The sequence below is a fragment of the Petromyzon marinus genome, chromosome 6 (genome assembly GCF_048934315.1).
Source record: "Petromyzon marinus isolate PM22_M1 ecotype Great Lakes invasive population chromosome 6, UKy_Petmar_22M1.pri1.0, whole genome shotgun sequence".
NCBI lineage: Eukaryota > Metazoa > Chordata > Hyperoartia > Petromyzontiformes > Petromyzontidae > Petromyzon > Petromyzon marinus.
Genome location: NC_133672.1, coordinates 10,358,072 through 10,372,649, shown reverse-complemented (window position 1 = coordinate 10,372,649; position 14,578 = coordinate 10,358,072). Strand labels below are relative to the sequence as shown.

General features: G+C 40.9%; 1 protein-coding gene across 1 annotated transcript in view; it reads right to left on the bottom strand.

Moving 5' to 3' along the window:
• Positions 1 to 5,704: 5,704 nt before the first annotated feature.
• Positions 5,705 to 14,578, bottom strand: part of EPAS1 (endothelial PAS domain protein 1) — a 28,300-nt gene continuing 19,426 nt past the window's right edge. The window contains exons 11-16 of the mRNA XM_032948042.2: positions 13,262 to 13,366; positions 11,224 to 11,696; positions 11,021 to 11,135; positions 10,503 to 10,635; positions 10,264 to 10,389; positions 5,705 to 10,134 (exon numbers count right to left, since the gene is read on the bottom strand). Coding sequence (XP_032803933.2) covers positions 9,983 to 10,134; positions 10,264 to 10,389; positions 10,503 to 10,635; positions 11,021 to 11,135; positions 11,224 to 11,696; positions 13,262 to 13,366 — 1,104 coding nt within the window. The 3' untranslated portion in view covers positions 5,705 to 9,982. The remainder of the gene's footprint in view (positions 10,135 to 10,263; positions 10,390 to 10,502; positions 10,636 to 11,020; positions 11,136 to 11,223; positions 11,697 to 13,261; positions 13,367 to 14,578) is intronic.

The following is a 14,578-nucleotide window of genomic DNA, read 5'->3' as shown; positions in this document are numbered from 1 at the left end:
CCACTTATCCCCCCAAAAAATACTTACGGATAAGCCATTTGCATTGTAGTTTAGAAAAAAAAGTGGATATAATCATGGTAAACATATTAGGAGATTTTGCAAACCCAACAGCTCCCGCGTAGAATAGATAGTCGTGGGTTAAAGGGTCCCAGGTGTGGAGGAGTTCTGCTGTATGTTGTATCTGTGCATGACTACTAAACCCACACTTCTTTTTTAAATATCCAGTCATCTCTGAAAACGTTAGGAATTAAAAACCCTTACAGCAGTGCAATGTGCACAGATGACCTCATGCAGTGGCTAGTACAATGGCGATCAAATAAATGACGATACACTTTCGTGAATGAGTCTAGCAGCTTTGGTGAGAGGTGGGCGGGAATGAGGTCAGGAGTTGAGAGGAGGCGCTATGATGAAAGAAGAGACATTTGGTGAGTAAAGTGATTCGGGGGAGTTCTGTCTTCTGTGATGGGTATGGGAAGTAGTGTGAGATACAGAGAAGCCTATAAAGTTAAAAGGAATGTACCGGCAAAAAAAATTTGATGGCAGAAAATCAGGAAAGATGGGGAGATACAAATATCCAGTTGGAAAAAAAAACTGTGGTTGAGGATAAATGCATGAAGGCGCATGAGTGGACATATATTGCCTAGTTTTCTTCTGTGTGTGTATAAATGGGAGCGGTAGCGTAGCGGTTCGCGCTCTGCTCTACGAACCCGGCGACCTGCGATTGATTCCCGCTCACGGACAACACCACTGACGATTATCTGAACCGGTCCTGAGCTTTCCCTAGGTCGACTCGGCCTCAAATGAGTACCTGGTGCGGTGTGTAAACAACGTGGCCAGAGAGACAAAGGCGGCCGTGCGTGGTGCCGGCCACTCACCCGCTCGTGTGACATGCCGGCCTTCATGAGTGCTCGCTAACAGCACTGGCCTCAACGGTCTGTTCAGGTTATACGGGGGTGGGGATCTTTTTGTCTTTGTGATATACAGTAGTGGCGAATGGTGGCTGTTGTTGCTGTGTACATGTTGATGTACTGTGTACGGAAGACATGGGGCCTTGCATCTGGCACCATTAACATATATAATTTGAAGCATTCTTTCCAAAGGCTGCTTGCAACAATTTCAAATATCACGCGTAGCAGTGCCTGGTCACAATATAAAGCGCTTCATTCACTGTATTCTAAGCAATACAATGTTTTGGACCTGAACAATCATAATATGTATGACGTTTCTGTAATACTGCTATTTTCCATGTTCATGAGCGACAGTTTGTGGATTATACGAGTGTCAGCTTTTGTCACGATTAACTGTTTAAACTTATTGGCATGATGATTTGTTGTTTTTTCCATGTACATTCCAGTCCATGAAAGGTCAAAAATATTTTTTATTTATAACCATAGCCATAGTATTTATATGTGCGTAATGTATGCTTCTTCAATATGATAATATAATTATAAAAAAATATATACCAATACATCCCACTACTTTGCAATTCAAAGTTGTGTGAAAATGACTGCCAAACTTTTATAGCTTTCTTCATCTCGTCTGTGCAGATTTTGATGCAAACGGGAGCCAAGTTGTGTTGCTTTTAATGACTGACAATAGACTTGTTAGGAGGCTGACGCTTCCCAAAAATAAATCAAGCGCCATCAATCCTTATGGTAATTCATTGTAAACCCACGCAGCCTTGGCAGACAGTGGCTGAAATCCCAAACTGATCGTGTTTTATCTGTTGAATGTGACAAAGTAACAAGTTGTAAAGAAAAACAAATTATCCATGAATCACTCCATATATATGTATTTAAATTAATATTTCAAACCGGTCGTTGAACACATCAAAACGAAACCTTGGTGCCAATCTAAGAACTAAATATATATATATTTCCGTACTAAAAGGTTAAGGGGCAGCCCCGCAGCTACTTGCTCTTGCCCCTGCTGGCAGAGGATCCTCCACTAGCTCTCTCTCCCTCACGAGTGGTCTACTTTCCCATGCTGCCAGACGTCTTGGAAGAGGTTGGAGCACTGGCACTCAACCTGCCGCTCGACGAACTCATAGGTTTGTTGTCCTACCCCCTAGGCTACGATGAGCACGGTTGGCTACGTACACTGCGAAAGAAGTTCAACATACACACGGCATATACAACAGTGCCATACCATACCGATATGTTAAGCTAAACTTTTACCCGGCGCTATACATGATAGTAATTGTGTACCGCCGGGTGCACAGAGGTGGAGGAATTTAAGAAACCTCCACCATTGTTTCAACGACTGTGTTGCAGCAGAGTGTAGCACAATATATAGATTCATATCGCCACTTCTTCCGCATCTAACACGATGCTACATCACCATTTGCATTGTATTGAATGTCGTGCAAAGTGGTCACAACAGTGCGATTAAACCGTCAACCAATTTTTGATTAATATGCCAGCAACATCCATGAGCACTGGCTACTGATAGCTTATGATAAATACAGTGAGGGAAAAAAGTATTTGATCTCCTGCTGATTTTGTACGTTTGCCCACTGACAAAGAAATGATCAGTCTATAATTTTAATGGTAGGTTTATTTGAACAGTGAGAGACAGAATAACAACAACAAAATCCAGATGAACGCATGTCAAAATGTTATAAATTGATTTGCAGTTTAATGAGGGAAATAAGTATTTGACCCCTCTCAATCAGAAAGATTTCTGGCTCCCAGGTGTCTTTAAGACAGGTAACGAGCTGAGATTAGGAGCACACTCGTAAAGGGAGTGCTCCTAATCTCAGCTTGTTACCTGTATAAAAGGCACCTTTCCATAGAAGCAATCAATCAGATTCCAAACTCTCCACCATGGCAAAGACCAAAGAGCTCTCCAAGGATGTCAGGGACAAGATTGTAGACCTACACAAGGCTGGAATGGGCTACAAGACCATTGCCAAGCAGCTTGGTGAGAAGGTGACAACAGTTGGTGCGATTATTCGCAAATGGAAGAAACACAAAAGATCTGTCAATCTCCCTCGGCCTGGGGCTCTATGCAAGATCTCACCACGTGGAGTTGCAATGATCATGAGAACGGTGGGGAATCAGCCCAGAACTACACGGGAGGATCTTGTCAATGATCTCAAGGCAGCTGGGACCATAGTCACCAAGAAAACAATTGGTAACACACTACTCCATGAAGGACTGAAATCCTGCAGCGCCCGCAAGGTCCCCCTGCTCAAGAAAGCACATATACATGCCCGTCTGAAGTTTGCCAATGAACATCTGAATGATTCAGAGGACAACTGGGTGAAAGTGTTGTGGTCAGATGAGACCAAAATGGAGCTCTTTGGCATCAACTCAACTCGCCGTGTTTGGAGGAGGAGGAATGCTGCCTATGACCCCAAGAACAGCATCACCACCGTCAAACATGGAGGTGGAAACATTATGCTTTGGGGGTGTTTTTCTGCTAAGGGGACAGGACAACTTCACCGCATCAAAGGGACGATGGACGGGACCATGTACCGTCAAATCTTGGGTGAGAACCTCCTTCCCTCAGCCAGGGCATTGAAAATGGGTCGTGGATGGGTATTCCAGCATGACAATGACCCAAAACACACGGCCAAGGCAACAAAGGAGTGGCTCAAGAATAAGTACATTAAGGTCCTGGAGTGGCCTAGCTAGTCTCCAGACCTTAATCCCATAGAAAATCTGTGGAGGGAGCTGAAGGTTCGAGTTGCCAAACGTCAGCCTCGAAACGTTAATGACTTGGAGAAGATCTGCAAAGGCGAGTGGGACAAAATCCCTCCTGAGATGTGTGCAAACCTGGTGGCCAACTACAAGAAACGTCTGACCTCTGTGATTGCTACAAGGGTTTTGCCATCAAGTACTAAGTCATGTTTTGCAGAGGGGTCAAATACTTATTTCCCTCATTAAAATGCCAATCAATTCATTCATTTTTGACATGCGTTTTTCTGGATTCTGTTGTTGTTATTCTGCCTCTCACTGTTCAAATAAACCTACCATTAAAATTATAGACTGATCATTTCTTTGTCAGTGGGCAAACGTACAAAATCAGCAGGGGATCAAATATTTTTTTTCCCTCACTGTATCCAGTGTTGATATGTTCCAACACACTCCCGTATACACTGCTGTGTTGATGATATTCAATCATTCGACGCGTAACAGTGTGAGACTAAATGATGGTGAATCAATGGGCCCCCATAGACCAACACAGGATATTAGAAAATAGAAAATTACTTGTCCAGAAAACATTCGTACCAAAAACACTCGTCACAATGTGCAGCGAGCTGTATTTACAAGCCCAAGGTGGATAAGCGACACGCATTTCACTCCTGTGTATTCATCATCATTTATCAGCCACTCTCTACCCACTGATGGATAAATGCCTCCCCACGTTGTCACAGTCTCTGCCGTTCCTGTGCTGCCACAATTAATCTCACTCCCGCCCATGCGCCGATCTCATTGCACCATCTCCACAGTGATGGACATCATCTCGCGAGCATTCCCTCCTTCAGCTGCCATTCTGTCTTCGGTCTCGTCCATCGCCAACATCCCTTCTGCAATGCACCCTGCCCAATTTAATTTAAAGGTCAATGTCTGATTTAACAAAATAAGCAACGTCTCCTTTACATGTCTGATCTTAACTTCCAAAAGCAATATTTCACATGCAAACCATCAGCTGCAAGACAACAAACTCTGGACAGGTGTCGACAGGGTCTCCTTCAAGATGCTAAGGGGAGCGAATTATTATTTTGAGCATTGTCTGATGTATGTTTCCTTATCCCTATGCTCTATTTTGTCTCTCAGTGTAAACCCAAGCGTGCACAATAGATTAATAATTCTGTGCACACTTTTCAACTGTTGTTTCATGTCAGGGGATTTATTTCGAATCCACATCCATAGCTGGCAATGAGCAGCGTTTGAAAACGTACCTCTCCAAGCTCAATGTTATAGATTTACTATAATGGTACGCATATTTCATGGTGCAGTTTGTGTAGTCATTTCGCGCGATTAAATTTTTAAAAATATAAAAAAACGTGCAGAAACTGGTGCATAATTGTACTTAAGAATGTAGTGCACATGACCCGGTACAGGTCATACTATGCCACCTAGTGGCTATATACTCTCACAACCATTGGTAGACAATTGGAGAAGCAAAATAGTACATATCTTTCATGTACCTTTTTATACTTTCTATTTCAACCGGTGTTTGCATATGTGTATCCATCTCTTTATTCGCATTCATTACTAGAAAAGGGCACCCATTTAAAGCGGTCAAATCACCATGAATGAATCCAGGGTCACACAAATCTCGAAAGCCAAGCACATTTGAGCCTGGTTCGTGCAAGGCGGATCAAGAGATGGCAGTACAGCGATGGATTCTTGAATCTGGATGCTGAATTTAGAGTACTCACTTGGCACACCAACATTAATGAGTTGGAGCCCTCCAATTGATTTCTTTCGCCAATGTAGAGAGCCCCCTCTAGTGGCTGGTATGAGCCCACTCTTCCAAGCTGGCCTGAGATCATTGGAAGAAGTGGGAGTACTGTACCTACACTTAACCCCACCAAACGCGACCCTGCCGATACATTAACGATTGTGTGTAATACTGCCGGGTGGAGAGTAGGTGGGCGGACGTAAGAAACGTGCCATTGTTTCACCTGCTACGCAGGGAGGGGTCAAACCGGTGACCTCTGGATTGCAAGAACATGAGAAACACCACTAAACATAGGAGGGTTTTTTTTATTGGATTTAGTACACAGAAAACATGTTATAGACACCTTAACCATACAGGTTGTTTCAATGTAGTGTACATTAAGAATGACACGTATATAGAAATATTAATGAAATATTGCAATAAAAATATAAAGCTGCACTCAATGCCGTGTATCTCTTACACACAGGGACGATTGCACATAAAAGCAACTACATAAAACATGTACTGCCTCATTAAAAGGAATGACATTGGATTACTTGCACATGAGGGAGAGGTGTAAATCAAATATACGCATGCTATTAAACTGCACAAAGGATGAAAATGTTGTTTAATTTGGCGAGTTAAACATGACTAACATTGTATTGGCCAGGAAAGCAACCCAAAGACAGCACTTATCGATGAGTTTGATTACGCTCTCAAGCTCCCACAGAACACACATGAGCCATTCATCCAAGATACAGCTTCATCATCGGCCATGATCAATCCACTACTGGATGAAGGTCTCCACAAGCTGCTACCACCTCTTGATATAGTTGACCTCAACCAAAATGATAAGCAACTCATCTCATTTTCAACAAAGTTACACCCATTTGTCAGTGAATAGCATGTCACAGCCTCCGATGTGTGAAGAGTGCATATACATGTACAAGTAGTACTGTATATAGTCGTGAACAAAGCGTGAGCAACAAAACAGTGTTTAGTTACAAATAAGACATTTACATATAAAGTATATAACTTTAGAATATATATGTATTTTTATATTCTGCCTGTGACCTTTCACGTAATTGCTTTATTAAAAAAACATTTAGACACCGAATCTTTCTAACACTTTCATGTCCTTTCTCGAAGCTCCTCAACTCATTCAGTATTTTCACAAGAGCGATGAAAACAAAGAGCACTGAACTGACAGTAATGATCTAGAGTGATATTTCCCCCCCAAAAAATCTTTAAAATATGATGACAGTCAATAAACTCTGAATAAACTGTTCTTAAAAGCAGGTTGTATTTGCATACATTAAAAGTGTTAACGCAAAATGATGTATACTATATTAACCATTGAAACTACGGCTATAAAAAGTGACCACGTGATAAATGGTTTAATATGTGAAACTAAATTCCCATGATAATGCTCTTATGAACCACCAAGTTCCAGATTCCCCAACCTGCCACACACTAGTGGGAAAAAATACAACTTGCTTTCAGTTGCAATATTGTGACAACAGCAACTTCCCTTTAAAATAAAGGCCAATACTCACCGGTAATCACCAAACCTTAAGGCACAGATGTATCAAAAGTTGAATACAAACAATTAAAGAATGCTAGTACGATATTGAACAATACAGAAAGCCATTTTCTATATTTAGTTGTAAGTAAATCTGTATTGATGTAACAAAACATATGCATTCTGTTTCTGCTCAACACTATGGCTTTGAAAGCTACTTTGCTTCCAGTGTAATTTTATAAATAAAGGAAATATGGCAGGTAAGAAATATATTCATTATGCTATGCTAATTTTCCAGGTTAACTGCCACTACTGCTTCAGTATACAACATTTAGAAATGCCTGTTAATTACCTTTGCGAGCAGTGTGCATGTTAACATGTCAAACAATAAACCAAGCCATCAACGAAAGCCTACGTGTTAAACCAAACCAAGCCATACATTCTAAACTAGCATTTCAAAGTCAAATCACTGATATTGATGTTCATAAATTTTAAACGGGGGAGGGGAAATTAATATACATATTGCAAAACCCTACATTAATTCGACTTGTCCTACGTGTAGTGAAGTGTGTCAGTCAAATCTAGGGTCTCCACCGCACACTTTACTCTATGAGAGCACAAAATTTAGACGAAGTGTGGAAGCAGTGAATGCTTCCTCCACTACTGTACTCACAAAGCCTACGTGATGGATTTTAATCACCACCAACACCACTTTCGAATCAACTTAAATTATTATAAGGCATTCCCAATGGTACCTTCACATTGCAGCCTTGTGTAGGCTATACCGACATGATTTAAATTCATTTTCTAATGTTTAACTGGGAGTATTTCCTGCAACAAAAAAAGTCGAAGTGATTACAGTCGCTACGTAGCGCACATTCTAATATTGGGGCGAAAAGCTTAAATAGAGAATTCATGATTTTAACATAATTTCCACAAACATAATGTATAAAAGCGACCACGTTGCGAAGTTTATAAAGGCACAATACATTTAAATAACTTAGCCACATTAGAGTAACATGCTGCAAAGCAGCCCTATTTCATCTCTAAGTCCAATGGCGACAATCAGTGTAACTACTACAGTGAGGGAACAAAGTATTTGATCCCCTGCTGATTTTGTACGTTTGCCCACTGACAAAGAAATGATCAGTCTATAATTTTAATGGTAGGTTTATTTGAACAGTGAGAGACAGAATAACAACAAAAAAATGCAGAAAAATGCATGTCAAAAATGTTATAAATTGATTTGTATTTTAATGAGCGAAATAAGTATTTGACCCCTCTGCAAAACATGACTTAGTACTTGGTGGCAAAACCCTTGTTGGCAATCACAGAGGTCAGACGTTTCTTGTAGTTGGCCACCAGGTTTGCACACATCTCAGGAGGGATTTTGTCCCACTCTTCTTTGCAGATCTTCTCCAAGTCATTAACGTTTCGAGGCTGACGTTTGGCAACTCGAACCTTCAGCTCCCTCCACAGATTTTCCATGGGATTAAGGTCTGGAGACTGGCTAGGCCACTCCAGGACCTTAATGTGCTTATTCTTGAGCCACTCCTTTGTTGCCTTGGCCGTGTGTTTTGGGTCATTGTCATGCTGGAATACCCATCCACGACCCATTTTCAATGCCCTGGCTGAGGGAAGGAGGTTCTCACCCTAGATTTGATGGTACATGGCCCCGTCCATCGTCCCTTTGATGCGGTGAAGTTGTCCTGTCCCCTTAGCAGAAAAATACCCCCAAAGCATAATGTTTCCACCTCTATGTTTGACGGTGGGGATGGTGTTCTTGGGGTCATAGGCAGCATTCCTCCTTCTCCAAACATGGTGAACTGAGTTGATGCCAAAGAGCTCCATTTTGGTCTCATCTGACCACAACACTTTCACCCAGTTGTCCTCTGAATCATTCAGATGTTCATTGGCAAACTTCAGACGGTCATGTATATGTGTTTTCTTGAGCAGGGGAACCTTGCGGGCACTGCAGGATTTTAGTCCTTCACGGCGTAGTGTATTACCAATGGTTTTCTTGGTGACTATGGTCCCAGCTGCCTTGAGATCATTGACAAGATCCTCCCGTGTAGTTCTGGGCTGATTCCTCACCGTTCCCATGATCATTGCAACTCCACGAGGTGAGATCTTGCATGGAGCCCCAGGCCGAGGGAGATTGACAGTTCTTTTGTGTTTCTTCCATTTGCGAATAATCGCACCAACTGTTGTCACCTTCTCACCAAGCTGCTTGGCAATGGTCTTGTAGCCCATTCCAGCCTTGTGTAGGTCTACAATTTTGTCCCTGACGTCCTTGGAGAGCTCTTTGGTCTTGGCCATGGTGGAGAGTTTGGAATCTGATTGATTGATTGATTGCTTCTGTAGATAGGTGTCTTTTATACAGGTAACGAGCTGAGATTAGGAGTACACTCTTAAAGGGAGTGCTCTTAAAGGGAGTGCTCCTAATCTCAGCTTGTTACCTGTATAAAAGACACCTGGGAGCCAGAAATCTTTCTGATTGAGAGGGGGTCAAATACTTTTTTCCCTCATTAAAATGCAAATCAATTTATAGCATTTTTGACATGCGTTTTTCTGGATTTTTTTGTTGTTATTCTGTATCTCACTTTTCAAATAAACCTACCATTAAAATTATAGACTGATCATTTCTTTGTCAGTGGGCAAACGCACAAAATCAGCAGGGGACCAAATACTTTTTTCCCTCATTGTATAAATTGATGGCAGATGTCATTCAATGCGCCACACAACTAATGCCTACATCAATAGCTAGCACACACTGAAATATATCCTTAAACCAGCAAATGCATGTAGTCACAAAGATAGTAAAGATGTCTTGCAAATAGAAAACACTAAAAAAATATTGCCCATTGCTGGAACAAGTTACATTTCCCTTGAAAATAAACAGCCAATCCTAATATGCATGGGATATTTGATAAGCATGTCCAGCAGCCTAAGAAAATACTTGGGATCAGCACGTTGAAAGTGTGAAATACTAATGCGTTCTTATGAAATGTTACGGCAAGTTAGAGAAACGTGATCTATTTCCCGTCATCTTTTCGGGCTATGATTTTAGGTTGCCTGGTCTAAAGCCATGAGAAGGTCTTTTCCCTGCAGAAGGTTCTGGATGTCCTGGACAGGAGCGTTGACTTCACATTCATAACTTGTGAGCGTTGGCAGATGTACACCTTCAAATGATCTTCCAAGTAAGCAACTTGCCAATCCTGCAGAAGGAAAATGTATAAAAGCTAAGTCGAATGGTATCAAAATAATCCATCCACACAATTAATCACGGTGTCATTATACACAGTTATCCTGCTCCACATGAATATGATATAAGTGTAACAACTAACCTGTAGGCTTTGAGGTTGACAAATACTGCTGTTGAAGTGGTGGACATGCTCTGGTCAAATGTGTTGGCTTGAAGCCCTTCAGTTGACTCATGCCAGTTTGGTCACTTGTTTTGTTGTCGCAAGGCACTAAAATGTAGAAAATGTACACATGTAATCAGAACAGTGCAACAATGCAAGCACATCTATTGCTCATTTACAGCATTTTATTCGTAAAAGTGCATGATGCAATGTGACCTTACCTCTAATGTTTGAAAATGACAAAGATTTTGCCTGTGGGACTCCCTTTCCACTCGTGTCATCCCAAACCTTGCTGCGTTTCCACGGGGGGTGTGATGACAATGTGGTGGCAGCTGCATCTTCATACACCATGTGCTAAATATTTTTGCAAACGTTTCAAATTAATTGGAGTTGTCATTTAGCACCTATTACCGTGAATAAAATATATAAAAACGCCAATTCCAGCCACAAGCGAATGTATTCGTCGCATTTTTTTTAAACGTCATACTCAAAGATGCCTCTTGAAATGTCAGGATTAAAATATGAAATTTCCAACGTTATTTTAATTTGTATAATGTCGAATAATTACGATGTTTTTTTCCCTCCCAATGTCCTATATGCATAACTATATTTTCTTTAAACAGCATTCACATATTTGAATCTAAGGCAACAACAAGAAGAATTTTGAAAATTGTAGCTTATTGGCATTCATATGATTTTATTGACACCATTACACCATGGCAATGTGGTTATAACTTACCGTATACGGGTTTTTGAAATTGATTCCACCATCAAGGTGCCACTTCCGCTTTAGGTTACTTAATTCGGGAGAACGTTTGCAAGGTCCAAAGTCCTGTGTGCGATTTCCCAAACATCTGCAGAAAGGATAATCATTTTAAATAATTGTCATCAGCGTCAATAATATATATTTTTTTATGAAACATGTAAACATTTGAATTATACCTTTGGTACATTTGCATCTGTGCAGCCACTGAAGCGTCTCGCTTAAATCCCTTTTCACCATCCAGAAAATGCCTCCCATCATATAAGTTGCTAAAAGAGTTTGATTTGTATGGCCATGAACTGCCACATTTCCCAGCAGCAGCCAAGCCTTGATCTGTGGCTCCATAGAAACTGCTGTCATTATATATGGCAGGCTTTGTTACGATGATGCCCTGTGAAGCCCATGCATCTGGAAGCTTGGATGCAGCCTGTGGTTGCTGCGAGTGGGACGGTATCTGCAGTTTTATGGATGATCCTTGACGACAACAGTGCTGGTACATTCTTGACAGGGGATTTGGTGATGCATTTGAAAGCTGCAAGGGTGACGGTGTGGCCATTTGCTCCTGAAGGCTTAGTGAACACAGCTGGAAATCTTCTCCGTCCATTGGAATATAAGGTGCAACCATCTCAAGGTCCACTGTGCTATAATCGTCCTAAACAAAAACACAAAAAAACATACATTAGGTTTTAACCATACCTTTTTAGGCAGAGTGTTTTTCAAATGATTCATGCCGTCGGAAAGATGGTGCATTTACAGTGTATTTTATCCACTGCTGTTGCTATGCTCATCACATCATGGGACCTCCTTTGCCAGTACCAAAATATGATGTACGCCTTGTGGCGTCCTCTGGTCTAACACCGTTTGAGACGAGGCTCAAAAGAAAGCTGTCTCTGTTGTGGACCAATCAGTTTCAAGGCCAATGCATATATTATCAGAGTATGTTTTTTTTGCATTCTGACCACAAGTATTGTGGTTAATGCAGACATGATTCCTCGTAAAAGGTTCAGTTTGGTGTTTTAACATCTTAACAGCTGTTTTGTTGCCAGAAAAAAGGGGAAAAAACCTATTATCATATGCTCATCACCTTCACCAATACACACTGACCAGCGTGGTGAAGTATGGTTAAATAGCCCCCATGACTTACATTGTTGGAAGGCAGATCCTAATCCATCAGTGGATTGACAAAAATAGCTATATATATTTTATAATGTCAACATTGGAAAAGCAAAGTCTCCACAAAGAAAACAAAAAAACAGATCTTCGTATATCTTATGCTGTGGACCATTTATTTGTATCCCAAAACGTTTAATGTTGTGACCTTAGGAAGGTCCTTCTCATCTGGCATTCTGGGGAAGTGACCAACCCATTACTGTTGTCCTCTCAGCTCACTTATCATCTTGGCCCACAGCCCGCATGGGGCACTTTCAGCGTTTTATCCCACTAACAGCTGCTTTGACATAATGAATTCGTCACTAGAATCGTGGTCCTTACCAATTGAAATATTACAAAAAAGCAGTGGCTTAAAACCAAAAACAAGGACATCGTTTTTACATTACAAATTTTTCTGTTCTTCAGGCCATGAACAACTCGTGGCATGCACACTGAATGAAATATACCTGGCTTAAGCTATATACCAATTCACAGGGTTTTATTACAGCTAATGGCAAGTGAATCAAATGTAAAATGTATTGTGTGCATATGCTTTACTGTTATCTCAATTAGACAATGTTTCTATTAAATAAATATATATGTATCTATATATAATTCAAGGGATTCTCTTAATTCACTGCTGGATGTATGTATTTTTTACTTATTTTGCACCGTATGTAGCGAACCATGTTAATCGGAAGTGCAGAATGATGGCTTCCCCATGTTGTTTTGACTATGGGGGTTGTTTGACCATCATTCACCATGACGGGGAGTGTAAATTGGGGTAAGGGGGCCCAGGACAAGTTCAGATATAATTCAAAACTGATGTAAGCCATGGTTATGAATCGAACTCAGGTCACCTACTTCAAGTGCTATCCACTGTGCCACTGTACCACACCTTTTAAATATCGAGCATATAAAAAATGTACTCTCAAATGACTCCACCAGCCACAATCATATCATTACTTGAATGTAATAAACGCTTTACCCAAACACTGCCAGCATCAATATGTGCAGACAAACTTTAAACAATTTCATTTCAGAAATGTCAATATTCGATTTCATTACCTGAGTGTAAGAGTTTTGTATGTCTGTACTTTTAGCAAAAAGTTTCTCCACTAACTCCACACGCAGGTCATTGCAGCTGGCATAGACATCTTCTGGGCTTCCTGGCTGTGAAGCACAACACATTATTAGTCCTGCAAAAATGTATCAGCAGCAGTAACAATCCACTGCTGGATGAAGGCCTCCCCAATCTGCCACCATTGTCTCACAATCCTGCAATATAACTCTCCAAGCATCTGAACACGAGATGATCTCATTGATCTATCTCCTCCAATGATGTCCTCTCAGACACGTTCCATTCCTCGGCGGCCACTCCTCCATCATCGGTCCATCCACCTGACATCATTCTTTGTGCCCATTGACCTATTATATACAGTGGTCCCTCAGTTTACGATGCCATCGATTAACGATATTTAGATTTTGATTTAAAGCTCTCGTGACTGCAGGGATTCATATTCTTGGTTCTTTCAGTAAAGTCAGTAGGCTCACATGAGATTGACTTCTCCAAGACAGAGGTTCTTTGCAAGCCATCTGGCTACCATGAAAGATTCGTTAATGAGGCTATCCACATATACAAACACAGAGACAATTTCAACCGAGAAGATGGATTCTGGCTTAGCAATCATTGGAAGGATTTGATAAACCACTTCGGGTCTTAATTGATTGTTCACGCTTACGGTGACTTTCAGACCGCATCCATTATTTTCGTCTCCCCCCTCCTCTTTTCCGAACGTAGATAGACTCGTCCATCTGAATAACTGCCAAATCGCTCTCCGTGGTGCTAACGTTAAAAAAAAAACGCCACTTTTTTCAAATTTTCTTGCTGTGGTTTTCACACCTGATGATGATTGCTTGTGTTGCAGTCGAAACGTCGTGAGAATTGTATTGTTTTATATTTTTATTATTTTATTGTTTCCCTTCTACGTGACTTTACCGAAAGAACAAAGAATATGATATTTAGATTAACGATCCGCCTCCCATAGGGTCCCATCGTTTCTATCAATGATGCATTTCGATTAACGATATGTTTAAGATATCACATGGCTGCTCATTTCAGCCTAATCGGAGCAACTCCTATGTGGACTCGGCAGACCTCAGACAATCAGCGACACCCTTTTGTGAATGTTTTTGAGAGGAACTGGCCAGCTTTTGAATGTGTGATGTGCGTTGCTTATGGAAACAGCTCTTGAATACGTAATGGTTTTTTTTACGTTAACGTTCTTAGCCTAAGGTGAGACTATTAAAACTCTATTCTGTTCTTCTAATGTTTATTTATTAAACTTGCATGTTTAAATATTATAAAATATGCTTTTGTTGGTT